This window comes from Azolla caroliniana, unplaced genomic scaffold, assembly GCF_043228905.1.
Source record: "Azolla caroliniana isolate FFs.n. ecotype wild unplaced genomic scaffold, voAzoCaro1.0.p SCAF_5, whole genome shotgun sequence".
Lineage (NCBI taxonomy): Eukaryota > Viridiplantae > Streptophyta > Polypodiopsida > Salviniales > Salviniaceae > Azolla > Azolla caroliniana.
The window spans coordinates 4,897,107-4,916,109 of record NW_028230440.1 but is presented as its reverse complement, the minus strand read 5'-3'; the positions used below and the strand labels follow the sequence as shown (position 1 = coordinate 4,916,109).

General features: G+C 36.5%; 2 protein-coding genes and 1 long non-coding RNA gene across 8 annotated transcripts; 2 read left to right on the top strand and 1 right to left on the bottom strand.

The window, feature by feature from the left end:
• Nucleotides 1–235: 235 nt before the first annotated feature.
• LOC147863821 (ranBP2-type zinc finger protein At1g67325-like) lies at nucleotides 236–6,813 on the top strand. 5 transcript variants are annotated; one of them, XM_087319490.1, is made up of 10 exons: nucleotides 236–341; nucleotides 3,635–3,680; nucleotides 3,771–3,889; nucleotides 3,973–4,219; nucleotides 4,356–4,453; nucleotides 5,017–5,077; nucleotides 5,145–5,260; nucleotides 5,346–5,379; nucleotides 6,031–6,179; nucleotides 6,400–6,813. In XM_087319490.1, the coding sequence occupies exons 2-9, from the start codon at nucleotides 3,635–3,637 to the stop codon at nucleotides 6,177–6,179; spliced, it is 870 nt and encodes a 289-aa protein (XP_087175616.1). In that variant the 5' UTR covers nucleotides 236–341; the 3' UTR covers nucleotides 6,400–6,813. The 5 variants fall into 5 exon arrangements, with proteins under 5 accessions (XP_087175616.1, XP_087175620.1, XP_087175615.1 ...); XM_087319494.1 differs by having other exon boundaries at nucleotides 255–336; nucleotides 3,630–3,680; nucleotides 6,046–6,179; XM_087319489.1 differs by having other exon boundaries at nucleotides 256–336; nucleotides 3,630–3,680.
• Nucleotides 6,814–7,509: 696 nt separating this feature from the next.
• On the bottom strand, nucleotides 7,510–7,848 carry LOC147863820 (uncharacterized). Its single transcript, XR_015529786.1, has 2 exons — nucleotides 7,707–7,848; nucleotides 7,510–7,666 (listed from the first exon to the last, which is right to left on the bottom strand). It is a non-coding gene; the product is annotated as an uncharacterized LOC147863820 (long non-coding RNA).
• Nucleotides 7,849–10,795: 2,947 nt separating this feature from the next.
• Nucleotides 10,796–17,789, top strand: LOC147863819 (cullin-4-like). 2 transcript variants are annotated; one of them, XM_087319488.1, is made up of 18 exons: nucleotides 10,796–11,759; nucleotides 12,843–12,958; nucleotides 13,044–13,390; nucleotides 13,482–13,662; nucleotides 13,745–13,867; nucleotides 14,165–14,452; nucleotides 14,536–14,661; nucleotides 14,761–14,862; nucleotides 14,956–15,009; nucleotides 15,088–15,194; nucleotides 15,365–15,425; nucleotides 16,205–16,336; nucleotides 16,420–16,557; nucleotides 16,764–16,844; nucleotides 16,932–17,012; nucleotides 17,100–17,180; nucleotides 17,287–17,408; nucleotides 17,523–17,789. In XM_087319488.1, the coding sequence occupies exons 1-17, from the start codon at nucleotides 11,405–11,407 to the stop codon at nucleotides 17,398–17,400; spliced, it is 2,487 nt and encodes an 828-aa protein (XP_087175614.1). In that variant the 5' UTR covers nucleotides 10,796–11,404; the 3' UTR covers nucleotides 17,401–17,408; nucleotides 17,523–17,789. The 2 variants fall into 2 exon arrangements, with proteins under 2 accessions (XP_087175614.1, XP_087175613.1); XM_087319487.1 differs by having other exon boundaries at nucleotides 17,287–17,789.
• Nucleotides 17,790–19,003: the final 1,214 nt, after the last annotated feature.

The window sequence follows — 19,003 nt, the reverse complement described above, 5'->3', positions numbered from 1 at the left end:
AGTCTCCCCCCCGGAGAATGAAAGTTTGTTGTAAACTCTAGCATAGGTGTCGAGTGAGTGACAACTACGAGTTGCTAACTAGCCTACTAGGCGCGTGCATGGGTCGGTCGGTCCATGGGAGCCGAGCGACCATTTCTAGTTACCAACCCCCACCCCACTAATAGTCTCCTCCCCCCACGGGAGAATGAAAGTTTGTTGTAAACTCTAGGCCTCAGTGTAAACGCACAAGCACACACACACACACACACACACACACACACACACACACACACACTCTGATTTTCTTTACCCTGCAGACAGACATTGCTGCTTTCCTTCTAAACCCTAGCAACGTCTCACAGGGATCGCTCATCACTTTCTCTCTCATATCCTGTAAGTTTCCTTTCAACCCAAACCCCCTCCACTCCCTTTTTTTTCACACGGTCTTCTTGGTTTATTGAAACCTCTGTATTTTTTTCTCAGGGGTTTACGTGATCTTTGTTGTGTATGTGTAAGTGGCCTTACCGTGTAGAAAGCTTTATAGGGTTAATTCGAATAATACCGTGTAGAATTGTTTAAGGTCGACTCAACATTTGCTAGAAGCTTTAGGATTTACTTGCTCTTTAATGAGTGGAAACATATTTGTAGAGTTTACTTGATCTGTTCCGTGTGCGAAAATCTGGAATAAAACTACAGTAGTTTGGATCTTACATATTTGATGGGCCTTAACTGGAAAATACACTACGAAGTCGAGGTTAATACACTATGAAACCATGCCGTCCATATCGTATTTTGACATTTTTTATGGATTCATGTATAATTATAGGTTTTGTGGCTGAGAGGAGATGAAAATATATGATGTTAGAAAGACACATGGAAGAAAAGATACGTATTAACGTCTCTAAAAGATCATAATGAATTATGAGACCTGAAAAAGATTACAACTTCAGAAATGTAAGCATTGACATCTCTAAAAGACCATAATGGCTTATGAGATCTGAGAAAAGTTACAACTTTCTATATAATTATGTCTATGGGGGTAACCACAAAATTGTACTTCCATAGCTTTCTAAAACAAAACGGTGTGAATGTAATGACAAACCTCAACACGCCACTATTTGGTTTGGTGCTTGACCCTGGATCTGAAATTTTTGCTCTCTGGAAATTTCCACCATGGGGTAATCAAGTATGGACAGCTCCCTCAAAAGACTCTCTATGTCTCCTGATCTCTATATGGAGTAACACTAAGAATATTTGATTTTTATTCTCTACTATAAACTTTCAAGGGGTAAACTTCAGCTTGATATGCTATATTCATAGAGAATGTATTAACATGATTCGGGATCCAAAAAAACCGGTGGAAGAATATAAACCATCTCCTCATTTCCACGTGAGGATAATTTGCTGATTTTATATGAGCTAAACATATCTCAGTAGTATGTGCGCCTTATGGTCTGACAGGAAAAATAGTATGTGTCTAGTGCTTAAATATCTTAAATATGCTTGCAGTACAACCAAGCTCATATTCTACATTTTTTCCTGGCTGATGTTGATATCAAAACTATTCACTTTAGATCCTCAAAAATATGCACTGATGCTATTATCCAGATCAAATGAGAAATTTGGCATTAAATTTCTGTTGAAGAAGGCATCATCATGTATTCCATGTAGTATCTTAAGATATTTAAAAATCTAAGATTGCTCACTCTATTAAAAATAATATCTTTAGACTCCCTGGAGGGTTAGTGCTTCTAATGACCATCAATATTTTAGTTTGGGATTAAATTCTGAGTATACAGTTTTGGGTTTTTTGATTTTGTCAATTTTTATTATAAGCTATCATGTTTGCTTCCAACACCTAAAGACTATCCAACCTAGTTTCTAATAAATCATATTAAGCATCACGACTTAAATTTCACATTTATTTCCTGCATTCTGTTTGCACATAAACTCCAATTAAAAGTAGTTAGCTTTGCTGATTCTCATGTGGAAACAGTCACACTTTTCCCGATTCATCTATGATCTACTGATTCTTTACTTAAAACACTTACTATCTAGTGACGCATCGACCTATAAAGATAGTGAGTAAAGGGAAAACTTGTTTGGTTTCTATAATACTCTTACACATAAATGTTCTTTAGAGAATCCCTGTTCTATGCTCCAACTTACTTTCGTCTTACCTCATGGTATAAGTGGTTTACATCTGTCTCAAGCTGTTTATTCTATATCATATGGTCTAACCCATCAATTTACCTCAGGGCACATCAAATCTTCCTTGTAACTCACAATGAAGCAATGTGAAACTTGTGTGCATCTTAAGATGTTATAGAACTCAGTTACTATTCTTGGATATTGATGACTCAAGTAGAAACAGCGGAGTTGTTTTTGCTCTATGCATGATGGTTTAATAATTTTTTTAGTGGCTCGGCACTACAGAGATGAAAATTGTACATTTTCGTTTCGTGTTGGTGTGCATATATATCTCTTGATTTATGAACAACATTACAAATATTAAACAACAGTTTTGAAGAACTTCGAGTGCATTCTATTCAACTAATGCACAGTGAACAGTACCGGTCCCATTTGGTCTGCAATTTTATGAATGTATATAATTTTTTTTAAGCATCTTTATCTGTGTAAAGTCTTGGGTGGAAGTGGTATAGCTTTGTCTTTTTGTGCCTTTTGATGTATGTGGGAAGAAGATATTTATGCATTAAAAGATTGGAACGTTTAAGCTTAGAGAGGGTGGAGTGAAGTTGCTGTAGGTTTTTCCTTCGCAGTGGTGATTTTGAAATTCAATATAGGGCTGTTTTTATGCTGTTGGTGGTTGGGATCTTTCTGCTTACTTTTGTTTTCAGAAATGAAAATTTGGAAGCTATTTAAGAAGAAGAGCTTTATCGAAGAAGGATGGAGGTGGAAGATTTTAGAGAGAGTGGTGAAGTGGCCCTAAGATTTTACTCGATGTAACTGGCGATCTCAACATCAATATATGGTTGGTTTTATCATGTTGGTGGTTGGGATATTTTTGATTCTGTGTTGTTTGCAGAAGTATGGGAAGAAGAGCTGTATGCATAAAATGATGGAAGTAAGGAAGTTTTAAACCAGATGAAGATATTTACTGGTGACCACATGGAGTTAGGATGATGGGACAGTTAATGATCTGGGTTCTACAGATATTCTTATTATAGTGACCATTTGGAAAATTATGGAATGGAGAATGCCAGCGAGAATTGTGGAGAGTCCTGTTGATAACATCAACGAGGGTACACTAAATCATGAGGAGATTGTCAAAGAGTGTGCTGGTGATTCAAAGAGCTTTGTGGAAATCTTGAATTCATCTAATTTAGAACCAATAGCTGCTATGGATTCCAATAATGAAGATAGCTTGGATTGTGCTTTGTTGTTTGAGAACGGGTATGGAAGCGAATGAATGTCTATGTTTATGGTTGGGTACTGGGTCAGGAAAGTATTCAAAGGAAGCCTTTGAGGGTTGAGGAATTTGGTGATTTGGATTTCTTTGATATTCTAGAGTCTGAAGATCTTATTTATCCTTTCAAAGTGTAGGGGAGAGAAGGGGGGGGGAGGGAGGGGGGGAAGGATTCTGAGAAAGAGAGGGCATGCGAGAGTGTGAGACTCAGAGTGAGATTTCTTACAGATGGATTACAAGGGACCTGGAGGTCAAAAACGTGCTCGAGGAGATGGTAGGTGGAATGTAGATACTAGATTATTTCAGGTTCCAATTTTCCATCAAAAACTAGTTTTATAGGTTTTGGAATTCTTTATTATACTAGCTCTACAAGGTGATGGAGACTGGACGTGCCCAAAATGTGGGAATATAAACTTCTCCTTCAGGACTACATGCAATCTAAGGAAATGTGGAGCTTCGAAACCAGCATATGCTCCTCCACAGGTAAAACATTGTGTAGTTATAGATTCCCTAACTCAAAGCAATTTCATGAGAGTTTGTATATGATGTACGGTTGCATTTTCCAGAGAGCAACACCAATGTATTCTCAAGTTCATGAGCAGATGCCAGCCCCACTTTACATGGGTAGCGGCACAGGTGGCCCACCATCAATGCAAATGGGTTTGACACCTAACTATGGAGTTCCTATGGGTATTCCTTCAGCAGCTGGCTTACCATATGAATACACTAGCTCTTTGAATATGCCTTCGTCTTACAATACGATACCCATGCAATCATCATACGCGCCCCCTCCAAGTGCTCTCATGGGTGGAGGTAAGGAAAATACTGTAATTTATTTCTAATTCCTGTATATGGTAATAAATTTCAGCATATACCCCCATCCATGTTCTCTCATGGGTGAAGCTAAGCTACCCAGTATAATTCCTAATTCCAGTATTTTCTATGGCAGGTGTTGGGTATGGTATGTCATCTGGTTTAGGATATAGTTCAGGATCAATGTTGGATGGAGGTTATGGTATGAGCTTAGGAATCCCACGAGGGCCAATGGTATTCTATTCTTGCTTCTATCTCTCTTATCATAGTTGCATGAAACATTTTTTTTGCTAAGCTAGAAACTGTGAAATGTTTTTTCTAGCTTAGAAATGATAAAATGATATTTGTTGACCAAACTGTAAAAGTTTTTTTTTTTTCTGCATTTTTCTTAATGTTTTTCTCTGGTTCTTTTTTTTCTATTTGAAAAATGGTAATAGAAATTTTCGGTATTGGTTCCTATCACTGGACCATCATCAGAGGGGCTCAAAGATATTGTTATCTCACCCTGGACTTGATGGATATACTAATATGGATCATGATATAATAAGGGATATCAGACTCCATTGATTGACTCTGCTTTCGAAAGATCTGATACTATCATATTCTTTTATAATAGACACATTTCATTCATCCCAGGAAGCCACAATGCATCATACATGTCAACATGTATACATCACAGTAAACATGGTTTTCTTGAAGAAAGAGATAGTCGATTACAGAGTCTTAGAGATCCGTACCAATGGTGTTGTAAACATGTGATAGGTTTTCCATTTATTGAGTTTCATGGGTGTTGACAGCTTCCTGGTTTGGGATCTGCAATGTATCGAGAGGAGAATGGCTCTCGCAAAAGAAGAGGAGGTAGTTTCGGGTTAACAAAATTAAAAGCTAATTTTCCTTTTATACTATTAACTTTGAAGTTGTGTAGGTCAAGATGCAAAATCGGATGGGGATTGGACGTGCCCAAAATGTGGCAACACTAATTACTCTTTTCGGACAGTTTGCAACATGAAGAAATGCAGTACTCCTAAACCTGATGCACCTGTAAGTAGAGACTATATTCAAAAATTTGTTTTTGGCACTGCAGAAGACAAAAGTCTTACCGTGATTCTTATTATAAATATGCCAGGCTCCTCAGTTTCAAGGGAAGCCTTCCACATCAGGTATTAATCTGGAAGTTTTACTCACTTTGCTTGTTATTTTTGCCTCGTACATGACTTATTCATCTTGTCAATCTCGGTTATTTAAATCTTGAAATAACCATCCTTATTGAACACTTTAGCATGCATGTGAAAGTCATATCTGAAGATGCATCTTCGAAATTTGTAGATAATTGTCTGGTAATATTGTACTAGTAACATGTCACCATTTGCACAAAAACTCTTACCAATATCTTTATGAAGGTTTATTTGCTTCTTTGTTTTTACCACCAATCTGACTAATTCATCTTGTCAATCTCTTTCTTTTTATCTGGAAACAGCGCTCTTTCTTATTGAACAGTTTCAGCATGAATATGAAAGTTATATTTGAACATATGCCTAGGAAAGGAAATTTTTAGATAATTGTCTGGTAATATTATACTAGTATCTTGTTGTGATATTTGCCAACACTTGATAAATGTAGAAAGGGGTGTATGTGTTAAATCACATTTACTGTGGGGCGTATATCTTGAATGAGCTAGAAAATTTCCTAAACCCTAAACTCGAAATTTCCTGCTTTTATTCTAAAAGAATGTGGAATCCTAATTAGTAGCCAGAAAATGTCTGCATATGTACATACATATATATAGTCTGCTTAACTTAACCATTTTTCAGAAACTACACCTCCAGATGGTAGCTGGACTTGTGACAAGTGTGGAAATATGAATTATCCTTTCCGATTGAAGTGTAATCGTAGAAGCTGTGGAGCTGACAAACCATCGGATGGAAAAGAATCTCCAATGTCTACCCCACCATCTGATTAGGTACGTAAATTTAGTTTATCCAATAAATTGCGCGTGTTCTATATGTTAGGCTAGTAAACTGTATACAGTAGGAACGTTGGTACATAGAAACATAAATTAATTTCTTTTTAGCTTCGTTGGGATTTTTCAGTACCACGCCGAGTATTTTCCTATGTTACTTCCTTCCCTTGCATTTTGAGGATGGTCCTATGTCTATGTTAACACTGTTTTCGGTTTGCAGTCAGTCAAGGTCTCAGTGTGTGGATGGTATCCCATCTGGTCCTCTGCCGTTGTCGTCATGTGGTCGAGTTTGGTTTCTCAGCAATACATCATCATGTTCCCAACAAATGAGTTGGCAGTTAAGTTGCCAGGCAGAGTACCAGTTTGTCCTGTCCATGGTACAGTTGTGGCTGGTCTATTTGTGGTGAAGTAGTCATGGGAAAACCAATTGGATTATATATTGGATGAACATAGAAAGACCTTAGGCTTACACATATCGTACAAGTATGCGATTCAATTTTTGGACAAATATGGTCCATCTTTGTCTAGATTTCTTCTGAAGTCCTACCTGTTTGCAGTAACTTGTGTGTGTTCTTGAGGTCTATATGCTATTGTGTATGTCTTCTGTGAATGATATATTATTAAGTCTTCGGGATTGGGTTTTGTCTCTCTGCCAAGCATGTGTTTCTAGATATCACGGAATCCTGGGGATACGTGAAGTATGCATTGCCATAGCCATTGTAGATAAGATGCCTGGACAATCATATATATTCTGTTGCCAGTTTTTTTATACATTATCAAAATGAATTGATTGATAAGGTCCATTCAGAATTCAGATCTCTTTCCCCAAAAAACAAGTGAAAAAATGAGAGGCCAAGGAATGGTTTATTGCCAGTTTTGTAGCCAAACTGCGTTTTGGGGGCAGTATTCTGCCTTTAGATAATCTCCCATTTGTTTCAAAAAGCTTGACCAGGCTACGTTTTTTACTTATATCTGATTAAAGTATCTCATTCTGGAGAGTGGCCTATAACATATGGTGGTAAAGCCAAGATAGGGTGGGTGGAGGGGTTGAGAAAGTGCTTAAATTATTTCTATATTAGCATTTGTAGTTGAAAGTTTTCTTATCATTGATGCAAAAGTCATTGTATGCAATGGTCTCCATATGGTGTACACAAGAAATCTTGTGGCTGATTGGTTATGTTGTATATGTTTAGGGTAATATTCAATATTATACATTTAGCAGAGTCCTATATGGGTATGTTGTATTCAGCTACTGCATTTTTTGGTTTGTTTAGGGTAGGGAATTCACTCTGACTGTGTATAGGTAGTTTTAGATATTTTTAATGAACTGTTCTTGTGTTAGTTGCATTGTCATGTTTTCCTTCAGGGGATTAGAAGTCTCGTTGGCTTGTCCTTAAGATTCTTTAAAGTTCTTTGATAAATGAAAAGAAACGAGTTTAATGCAAGGGAATTTAAACGTGTTTCATACATCACAGTCTGCAAACTGTCTTTTGTTACTTAATTATGAGGCTCTTGCAATAACTTAACAGATTGTTATTTAGTTGATCAACAAGGCTTTATGGAAAGTCCATTGATCAAGTAAATGTGTTGCTTTTGTGAGCTTGGCCAAATAATGTGATATTTATGATTCCTTCATATGTAGTTTAGTGTCCCTTGATTTCTGTTGTCTTTCTATTGTGGTGTTTACTAATGTGCACCTAGTTTACAGTTTAGGAAATTTCATACATTTTCCATTTTCTTCTATATTAAAGTCTACAAGAGTACAATTCCACCTTTTTAGCTTTGATTGCACACAATGATGGGTTCACATTATTTATAAAATTTTATTAAGGCATTACTGCCACTCAATTAAGAGGGCTATATCTAAATGCTGTAAATCATTTTCACTCTGCTAAATTGAATCAGTTGAGAGCAGGTAAAATCCATTGCTTTACCCTAAAACGCAATGTATATACCTTTCATTGTTTTTAAAGCCCTAAACCCTTACTAAAAGTTTAGGATTTACAGAGGTAAATCCTTGGAATAAAGCAATTCAGAACCCCTTTTAAAAACAAAATAAAAACCCCCTTCATTGTTTTAATTCAAACCATTAGTGGTGATTTCAATAGCATTTTTTGTACACTAGTGTTCAGTGTTTTTGCGTCATAACTATTCCTGTATCCATTGATTATAATTTTTTACATTGGTTCCATTTTATTTATCTCCTTCATTTGGTGTCATATTATCTCCTTCATTTAGTTCCATATTGTTTATATCCTTCATTTACTTCCATGTTATATATCTCCATTGAGAAATGAACTTATCATGTTGCAGTTTTCTTTTATGTATGCCAAATGTAAGAGGAAAATATATGGTTCTGTGGTGCATAATTGGTTTACCAGTGACAACGTCTACTTTTTGGCATAACTTTGTCAAACCATGGTTGATGGCATGCATGCAGTTTTTTTCATTCATTTCATCAATCACCAATCATTTGATTAATTCTAAGTAAATCTCGTTTTAAAAGATGTGAAATTGCATCTTGAACAAGATGTGATTTGATCTCTGCTGACAAACTCAAATATATGCAATCGGAATGGAAACATGAGCAATTTGAAAATCATAATAAGTGAAATGAGTTATTTAAGTGAATCATGAGTGTATCATGTATGGCAGGTGAATAGACTGGGTGTTGAATGGAAGGGATTGTTTTCATGAAATTGTCCAATATTTTTGGTGATAATTACAATCAGGAAAGCATCTATCTATCTATTCATGTAACAGTGGTAGGTAGACACCTCTCAAGAAATTCTTCAATATAAAGTTGCGATTATTAACAATGGTAGGCATGACAATGTCCATAGTATATGGTTCCACAAGCTCCATAAATGATATTCTTCTCTTATTTCTTTGCCAACATTGGCCTTAGCTATCAAATTAGTGATTTGCGGAGTACGATATTCACATAGGGGTTCAACTAAGTTATATTATATCTAATGATGGGGTGGTTTTGTAGGTCTGCTTCAGTATTGTGTTTGTGTTGCACAAAATGATATTGGTTTGATAACATCTTCATCTAGCTAGCTATGACATTCACATAGAGGTTTAAGTATTATATGAGCTGCTATGTGTAGAGGTCTAAGCAACTTTTATAATATCTAAGAATAGGAATTTCATGGGTTTGCAATGTTATTGGATTCATGTTGTACTAAATGTTTTTGGTGGTTTGATTTTCATACGTTTGATGCACACTGCTTTTCTCAATGCAACAACATGGCATTTAACCATCCTACTTCAACGATCATTCCAATTCATTTATTTGTTTATCATTCAAAAGATTACCCATCAATCTTTTGGTCTTTGAACAATTAGGACGTATATGAGACTTTCACGCACACATCTAGACACATGGTATTTTACTATGAGGCTTACTTGGGCATTTACTTTTATGGAAATCCCTATCTGTAAAAGTTTCTACGATTTCCTTGTAATCCTCAATAGTGTTACTTTTTGCTCTTAACAGCTCCATTGTATATGAAAAATAAAAACTTAATGCTATTGTTGAGATTTTGAATAGATGTATGAACTCTTGAATTTCTTGTGAATTGCTTGGTTTGTTTCTCATCATCCAAGAGATTATCTATCAACCGTTGGGTCTTTGAACAATTGGAAGGATCTCTAGAAGGCTTCTTTGTAGCTTTTTAAACTTAATGTAGCATCAACACACATACACACACACACTCACTCATGCATACACTTACTTCTTTTGAAAGTTATGGTGCTTACTTTGGTTACTATTTAATAAAAACAAAACTTGGTACCATTTTTTACATTTTGAATTGATTTCTTGCAAATTGCTATGTAACTCATATGTTGAGAAACATCCACATTGATATTGGCTCATTAATTGTGGAGTCCCATTTAGATGAGCTTGGTAGCTATAATTGGTAAATTGTCTTTGATTGCTTTCATGTTTCTCAAAGTTCTCCTCTCCTTGGGTTTCAACCATGTTTACTTCCTGTTTCTCATGTTATCTTTCTATTCTCCTCATGCACCAATGTTTTGCTTCAGACTCTGTTTTGTCACATACAACATTGATATTAGCTAGATTTTTGACTTAACGAGCTTTACCATGGGCTATATTACTTATTGTTGTTATTTTAAGCATTATTTTAAGGAAGGTGCAAACCTAGGTTTATATCAATCACAAAATGATTGTTGCGATATATGTGGTGTTGAGCATTGTAATTGAGATAATGGTATCACGTCAATGGAGTACCACATCAAATACACAATTGAAAAGAGGAAAAGTTGTTTTAGCAAGCTGTCATGAATCAGCTCCATGGACAATTCGTCCTAAGAGGGGTGTAGGGTATAGTCAAATGGTCTTTAATGTGTGCGTAATGCTGTCCTCACGGACAAAGGAAGGAGAGGAGACGATAGTTTAGCCACCTACACGTTGGGTTGGCTTTCTTTCGTTTAGTTTTTGTTTGGTGAGGATGCGCGGGGGCATTATTGTAAATACTGAGAACCGAAGGGAAGGGCATCGTTGGGGATATTTGGAAAGTGGACTGTGAGAGGCTATGCACCGTCTCCTCCTCTTTCTCTTCTTCTTCTTCTTCTTCTTCTTCTTCTTCTCTTCTTTACTTCGATCGGCCGATCGGGGGCGAAGCCCCTCCTCCCACAGAAGTGTCTCCGCAGCAGCAGCAGCAGCAGCAGAAGAAGAAACAGACGACTCACAACAGGTAGGAGAGAAGGAAAAATAGCAGAGTCCAGAGAGAGAGAGAGAGAGAGAGAGAGGGAGACAGAGAAGGAAACTGACAGAAAAGCAGGAAAGGACGCGCTTTCTTTCTTGGTTGTTCTTCTTCCTTTAGATTTCTTCCTTCCAGCTCCTCCTCGCACAGAAATATCTCCTCGGAAGAAGCAGAAAACGAAGCAGAAGCGCAGACGTATCCCTGCATAGGAACCGGAGAAGGAAAAGAATAATTAGAAACGGAAGCTGAAACTGAGATAGTGAAAGAAGTAAAAGCAGAGATAGTTACAGACGTAGATGTCCTAACAGGAAGACGACGGAAAGGGAAGCAAGAAGAGCGCAGAAGCAACAAAAAGGAAGTAGTGAGAGTGAGAGTTTGAGTGGAAGCAGAAACAAGAAAAGGAAGCAGAGGGAAGGTAGAACCTAAAGAAACAGAGAAGGAAGGCAGTAGAAGGAGAGGAAATTGTCAGATAGATGCCAGGCCTTCCCTCCCATGTCTCATCCGAAGAGGCCATTAAGCCAGATTTCAACTAGCTTCAGTTCCTCCTCCGCCATCACGGTCCCCTCAGCCTCGGACTCTTATAACGACACAATGATCAAGAAACCTAAACAACAACAACAACAACAGCATCAAAATTTGCCTGATGGCCTTAACCCTAGATCTGATGGTGCACAACTCTTCAATCCTTCCGCAGGTGTAGGAGACAACGGTCCAGAGGATATCCTCATGGATATGAAGGCAGAAGGTTTATCTGGATCCTCGTCTATTTCTGGAACTGCTGCAAATCTCTCACGAAAGAAGGCCACTCCTCCTCAACCGAAACGATTAGTCATCAAACCTTTCAAAGGTGAGTTCTTTCTAAAATTGATCTTTGTTAGGGGTTAATTAATCAGTGTGCTGAAAGTGGTCTAGAATCCTAGTGCTTGGGAATATATGTGCACGTTCTGTCAGAAATGAAAACTTTTCTGGTTATGAAACAAAATTCAACGTAGGGAATATATGAAAGTTTATACTAAACTTTGTACTCAGCTGGAAATATTATTGACGGGAACAATATCCAGCTGAATCTGGAAATGTTACTAGCAAATTCCAGTAAATTTGCAATGCATCCCGATAAGGTCATGTTATGGTAGGAATAGTCTGCTAATGCAAGGTGCCATCATTCAGCAAAGTAGCTGCTTGAATTTTTCTAGGTGCCAGTTAGAAACCTTTATAGAGGAACCAAAATCAGAAAAAGTATAGTCTTTCTACAGAAATCCTAAAAAGTTTTTTGTTTTTTCTTATAATTTGCATTACATGGTGGTCTGGACATTTTCTATTCCCAATTACCACATCAAAATGGAAACATTTAAAACAAATTTGAAAAACTTAAAGAAGTTGTTCAATGAAAGTTTTGAATATGAAGTTTGCTCCAAATTAGAACTCAAGTGTCATATACTAACCACTTTTGTTATCTATGTATTATTAGCAGAGTGTGGAAATTAAATGGATTGTATTTTTCTGTTTTGTGCAAATAATCTACATAATGGCATAATTCACAAGAAGAGAGGATTGAAAATGATAGTGCTCAAATTTTTTGTGCATGTCAGATCATGTGTGATAGACATCTGGAAACTTATAGTTATGTAAATTTTAGGTGTATCTTTTATTTTGTAATATTTAGCCCATGTCTACTTGCTTAATTGCTTCTGAGTGTTACTTGCACATTTATGGTAATGAGTATCAATCTTTCACTAATGACACTCTTTCCAATGTGAATGGCATTCTTGCTCACTATAGTCAGTTCCTTAGGTTGAAGCAATGTAAAAACCATGTCTACTTGAATAATGCATTGATGATTGATCAGTGAAGATTAAGATTTTTTAAATTCTTAATATATTTATACATTGTGTCTGTATTACAATTTTCTGATATATTGTATTTCTTTTAGACAAACCAAAGCTTCCAACAAATTTTGAAGAGGTAACATGGGCTAAAATACGGGAAGCAGTTACTGCCATACATTTAAAGCAGCCTGTATCATGCAGTTTAGAGGAACTTTATCGAGTAAGGAATTCGGAGTAGTTTGAGTGCTTTTACAGTGTAAAATTTGGATATTCATAAATTTTCAATTTGACTGATTTTCTTGCAGGCAGTCGAGGACTTATGCGTGCACAAAATGGCAAGCAATCTCTATAATCGGCTTCAGCAAGAATGTGAGATGCACATAGCTAACAAACTGCAATCTTTAGTTGGTCAAAGTCCGGATGCCGTGGTCTTTCTATCACTTGTTGAAAAGTGCTGGCATGATCATTGTGACCAGATGTTGATGATCCGTAGCATAGCGCTATATTTGGATCGAACATATGTGATACAGGCTTCAAATGCAAGGTCACTATGGGATATGGGTCTACAACTCTTCCGCAAGCACTTGGCGTTATGCTCAGAAGTTGAGCAGAAGACGGTGAATGGTCTACTAAAAGTCATTGAAAAAGAAAGGTATATTCCATATGCACATTTGCTTGTTTTAATACTAGCTTGTTGATGTGGCAATGGTTCCATCTTGACATCGGTAGATGGCTTGAGACAGACTGGGTGAGACTGTTGATCGGACCCTCTTAAAACACCTTCTTCGAATGTTCAGTGCTTTGAGTATTTATGTGGAGAGCTTCGAAAAACCCTTCATTTCTTGTACATCAGACTTCTATGCTGCAGAAGGAACTCGATTTATGCAACAGACAGATGTACCGGATTATCTCAAGCATGTTGAGGTTAGAAATGCTCATTGTTATTTTGCAACAATCGAGTGTCTGAAAAGGTTTCTGATTTCTTAAAGTAATCTCATACATACAGGTCAGATTACATGAAGAGCATGAGCGATGCTTGGTCTACTTGGATGCTACTACTCGTAAGGCTTTAGTTGCTACTGCTGAAAAACAGCTCCTTGAACGCCACACATCAGTCATTTTGGATAAGGTCAGCTACTATAGGTATCCTATGTAGGGGAAAACTCTTGACTTACCCCTGAGTTTTTCTTTACTTTCCTGTGCCTTGCGTTTTCATTATTTCCCCAAATGCTCCTGTCAAGACAAAAGAAGCATGTGTTATTTGAGCAAAATTTCAACTTTTTCTCCCTGTGTGGCGTTCTCCAAGGGTTTTTTGGAGAAATAATGACTCAGGGATTTGGGAAAATAAAGAACGATTCTGGGGTATTTTTGAAATTTTCACATACACTGGAATCCAGCTAATTTTATATGAAACTTCATCACACAGGGATTTAGTATGCTGATGGATGCAAATCGGATTTCTGACCTTCAACGAATGCATAACTTGTTCTCAAGGGTTGGAGCTTTAGAGCTGCTTAAACAATCACTAAGTGCATACATTAAGGCCTCTGGTAATGGTGTTATTATGGATGATGAAAAAGACAAAGACATGGTTTCATGGCTTCTAGATTTCAAAGCCCGTCTTGATATGGTTTGGGAGGAGAGCTTCTCCAAAAATGAAGCTTTTGCCAATGCTATTAAGGATGCATTTGAACACCTTATCAATTTGCGTCAGGTGCTGCTTGAATCATTATGGTTGTTTCCTGATTGGTCTAGGTTCTTAACCATTGTTTTCTCTCATTTTAACATGCAATGCAGAATCGACCAGCAGAACTAATTGCAAAGTTCATCGATGCCAAGCTGAGGGCTGGTAATAAAGGTACATCTGAAGAGGAGCTCGAAAGTACCTTGGATAGAGTGCTTATATTGTTCAGATTTATACAGGTTAGAACCTATATAATACAGAATTTAATGATACCTGCATTGTTAGTGTTTTTAACAGTTACAGAGACTGTTGACTATACTTTTGCTTGTGTTTACTAGGGTAAAGATGTATTTGAAGCATTCTATAAGAAGGATCTGGCAAAAAGGCTCCTTCTAGGGAAAAGTGCATCCATTGATGCTGAGAAGTCAATGATTTCCAAGGTCACTTGGTTTTCTTGTGTTTTTCCACATCACTGTGTTGCATAATGTTTTTTATTGGGTTGGATATGTAAAATGGCCTTGTTACTGCTACAGCTCAAAACAGAATGTGGTAGCCAATTCACAAATAAACTGGAAGGCATGTTCAAAGTAAGCTAGCTTAACAAATTATTACCTTCAGGGATATATTCACAGTTCAGGAGATGTGACATCATCTTTCTGTATCAGGATATTGAACTCTCAAAGGAAATTAATGAGTCTTTTAAGCAGTCTTCGCAAGCTAGAACCAAGTTACCTCCTGGCATTGAGATGAGTGTGCATGTATTAACAACTGGGTAAGGTGCCAGAAGCCATGTGATAAACTGATCTAGGATATGTATTTTCTTAGTATTCTAGAAGCAGTTTTTGTTTTAATTGTTGATGATTTTCAATGTAATTCGATGCATTTATCTCACCCATTGCAATGTCATTTCTTACTAACTGTTAGTTTTGCTTTATCTTGAAGGTACTGGCCAACATACCCACCTATGGAAGTTAGGCTACCTCACGAATCTAATGTGTATCAGGTAAGACCTTTGCGTGTTTAGTGCACACGTGGTAAGTGGATATTTTCCAATGTGACTTTTCTTGAATCTAGCTGGAAATATGGTGGGTTATGTGTTGTGGGAGACAACATTATAGGTATTGGAAGGGCCACTTGGTTATATCTTAATATACATAAGTAATATATGGGAGCCACTAAATATGGTGACATAAATGTAGTGCCTGCATTCTATTTGGTTACTTTTTTAAATTACAAGGACAATCCTCACTGACTCACTTTATAGTACAATATGTGAATGACATGCCATTATATTGTGAATTTATAGTGACGATGACAATAAATTTGTTGAAAGAGGAGACCATTCACTAAATTAAGGTTTGAAACACTAGATTAATGGCATAATCTTAGTGTTGAGAAAGTTGATGTAAATTTTAAAATGTCCTGGAATGTCTGTTAACTTTGGCTCTAGTTACATTCTGCATCCAATCAATGTAACATAACAATTTTATCATTATCATAATCTCTGTTGGTTTCTGTACGAAACATAACTAGATTGCCTTTAATGTCTCATTGTCCACCACATTAGATAGTTGCAAGATGGTCTTCTGAAAATGATGGGAAAGAAAAGTAATGCTTCTCATATGACAATTACGTTCAAAATCTGAAGTATAAAGTTACAGAAGGGAAATCAAAGTCATTATCCTGAAAAGGAGGTATTTTGGGGATGCCATTTGGTAACAGCCATATGGTTTTGTTGTATTGAAGTTTTTAGTGCATTGATCATTATTTATTTGGATGCAGGACATTTTTAAAGAGTTCTATCTAAGCAAGCATAGTGGGCGTAGGCTTATGTGGCAGAACTCTTTGGGTCATTGTGTTTTGAAAGCTGATTATCCCAAGGGGAAGAAAGAACTATCAGTATCGCTTTTCCAGGTATGTACATATATTCAAAAGCTTTGTTTATATCATTGCGAAGATTTTCGAATGTTTGTGCTGATTTCTGTCTGCATGTGTAGACAGTGGTATTGATGCTGTTCAATAGTGTTGATAGGCTAAGTTTCCAAGAAATCAAAGACACTACAGCCATTGAGGACAAAGAGCTTCGCAGAACTCTTCAGTCTTTAGCCTGTGGGAAAGTTAGAGTCTTGACAAAGGTATAAAATTTGAACGCATATAATTAATTTGAAAGGTAAGATGTTTTTTATACATTCCATGTGTTGTTATCTTAGCATATTTGATCTGCTTCCATGATATTGTAGTCCTTTTACTTTGCAGCTTCAAGGATGAATGACTAAAGTTGTCAAGAATCGTGAGGTCGAAGCTGTTAGCATGCTCTAATTACCTTCTGTGCTTTTTGCAGGAACCTAAAGGAAGAGATGTTGAGGATGAAGATTCCTTTGCTTTCAATGAAGATTTCGTTGCCCCCCTTTTCCGAATAAAGGCATAAGCAATGATCTCTCTGCTTTTTAAGGCAATGTGTCCCATGTTGAAGATCAGCATTATAACTGAACTTCTTTTATGGATGTAGGTCAATGCCATTCAGCTGAAAGAAACCATTGAAGAAAATACAAGTACAACAGAAAGGGTCTTTCAGGATAGACAGTATCAGGTAATCAAAAATCATAATGAAGAATTCCTGATTAAGAGTATTTTTGTTTTATGAAATGGTTTGAAAGTTACGTGGGTCTCATTGCAGATAGATGCTGCGATAGTTCGCATCATGAAGACAAGAAAGGTTCTGAGCCATACTTTGCTGATAACTGAGCTCTTCCAACAGGTTGTGCGTCCATTTTTCGGGTTTCTTGGATTTAGATTATTCTGTGGGTGATGTATTGCCGTAAATGCTTATGTAACGAGCTTTATTATTGTTTGGTTGTCTATAGCTCAAATTTCCAATAAAGCCCGCAGACTTGAAGAAAAGGATAGAGAGCTTGATTGATAGAGAGTATCTGGAAAGGGACAAAGGAAACCCACAGATATACAACTATCTGGCTTGATTCTACAGGTGGCAAATTTGTCTGGCTTTTCAACATGTTCTAAAACTTCTTTCTGTATCTTAAAGATATACTAGAAGTTGCCTGAAACACTTTGGGAATGTGATGTTGTGAATGATCCTCAGGATACGAAAAGCAAAGCTTCTACATTATGTGCCTTTTTGCTATATTAGACAGAAAGGAGCTTGATGAAGAGAAATGGAGAATTTTGTAGAAAAGAAAGGGGATCTGTTTTGTAAAACTGCTTCATGGCAATATCTAGTGTGTTTATTATATACAAAAGGTTCTCAAATTGTCATGGGGGAAGTCACCTGGCATATGATAAAAAACTTTCGAGTGGAGTGTAAGGGAAAATATCAGCACTGTTGATTTAATATTCGGTTTTTTCCTCATTTGTGTGTTTATAGGTGGTTAATTGGTTACAATTTTTTGTATTTGTTTGTTGAACACATTCTTTTGCTAGTCATCTCTTGCATTGATTGGAATTTTCTACATAATAAACCTTGTTCCCAAGCCATTTTCTTTGTAGAATTCTTGTGATCAATGATGGAGCAAATGACTATTGCCTAGGAAAGTACTTTGCCATCTGTAGGAAATGACTATTCACGAAAATTAACATTGTAATTTCGAAGTTTTGCTAGATTTCAACCTCATGAGCCTTTTGCACGAAGTATATGTTATTACCTCAGCTTACTTATGATTGCAAGTACTACCGTAATGTTTCGTAATTGGGATTCGTACATAGTGTCTAATATATTGTATATTTGTGTTATGGTTTCACCTGTTTGTGCACCACTGTTTCCCAGCTTTAATGTTGTATATCATAAAAATCTATACTTAGTTAACAAACTCTTTTTTGTTTGACATTTCAATAGGCTATTAAACAAAACAATAAAAATGTAGTGTGAAACTCAATTTGTGGCCTAGTCAAGGAGTCAATGGATAGACCAAGCCTAGTCCCAAGCTTGAACTCAATCATGGGATGTATTCATGCTCATGTTCATTTCTAGGGAGTCTGAAATATACTAAGCTTCCAAGTCTTTCAAAGTCTAGCCTTTGTTGCCATACCAAAATATACTATCTTATTCAAGAATGCCTTTTGATCACTACCTTCTTCATTTAGAAATACCAAACCTTGATGAAAGTGTAAATTCACATGAGTATTAGTTTCAACTTTAGAAGTTCAAATTTATGTTTGTGTTGTTTTAGTGATAGCTTTTGCTTTATGATGTCATTGAATGTTTGAGTCTCAAGCAATAGGCTTGATTTTTTGTTCATTATAAAACTAATTATAAATTGAGCTTGAGGTAATTTCTTTGGAGAAGTTTGGCATACAACTCTTGCATTAGCCATGTCTACATAATACAAAAAAAAGCAAACAAAAAAAAAACAAATGCTTCCACTAGTACTATATGCCAAATGAAGAAGAGAAAGGGATGCGTCTAATAACAATTGGATAAAAGGTATTAATGAAACATTAACTCTAGCATGGGTAAGTAATTTGTTGTGATGTGATGCCCAATGACATATGAATGGGCTACCAAGGATCAACGATTAGGAATGACATCAACGGAAACTAGTGTCAATTAAGCTTGTGAATATGTAT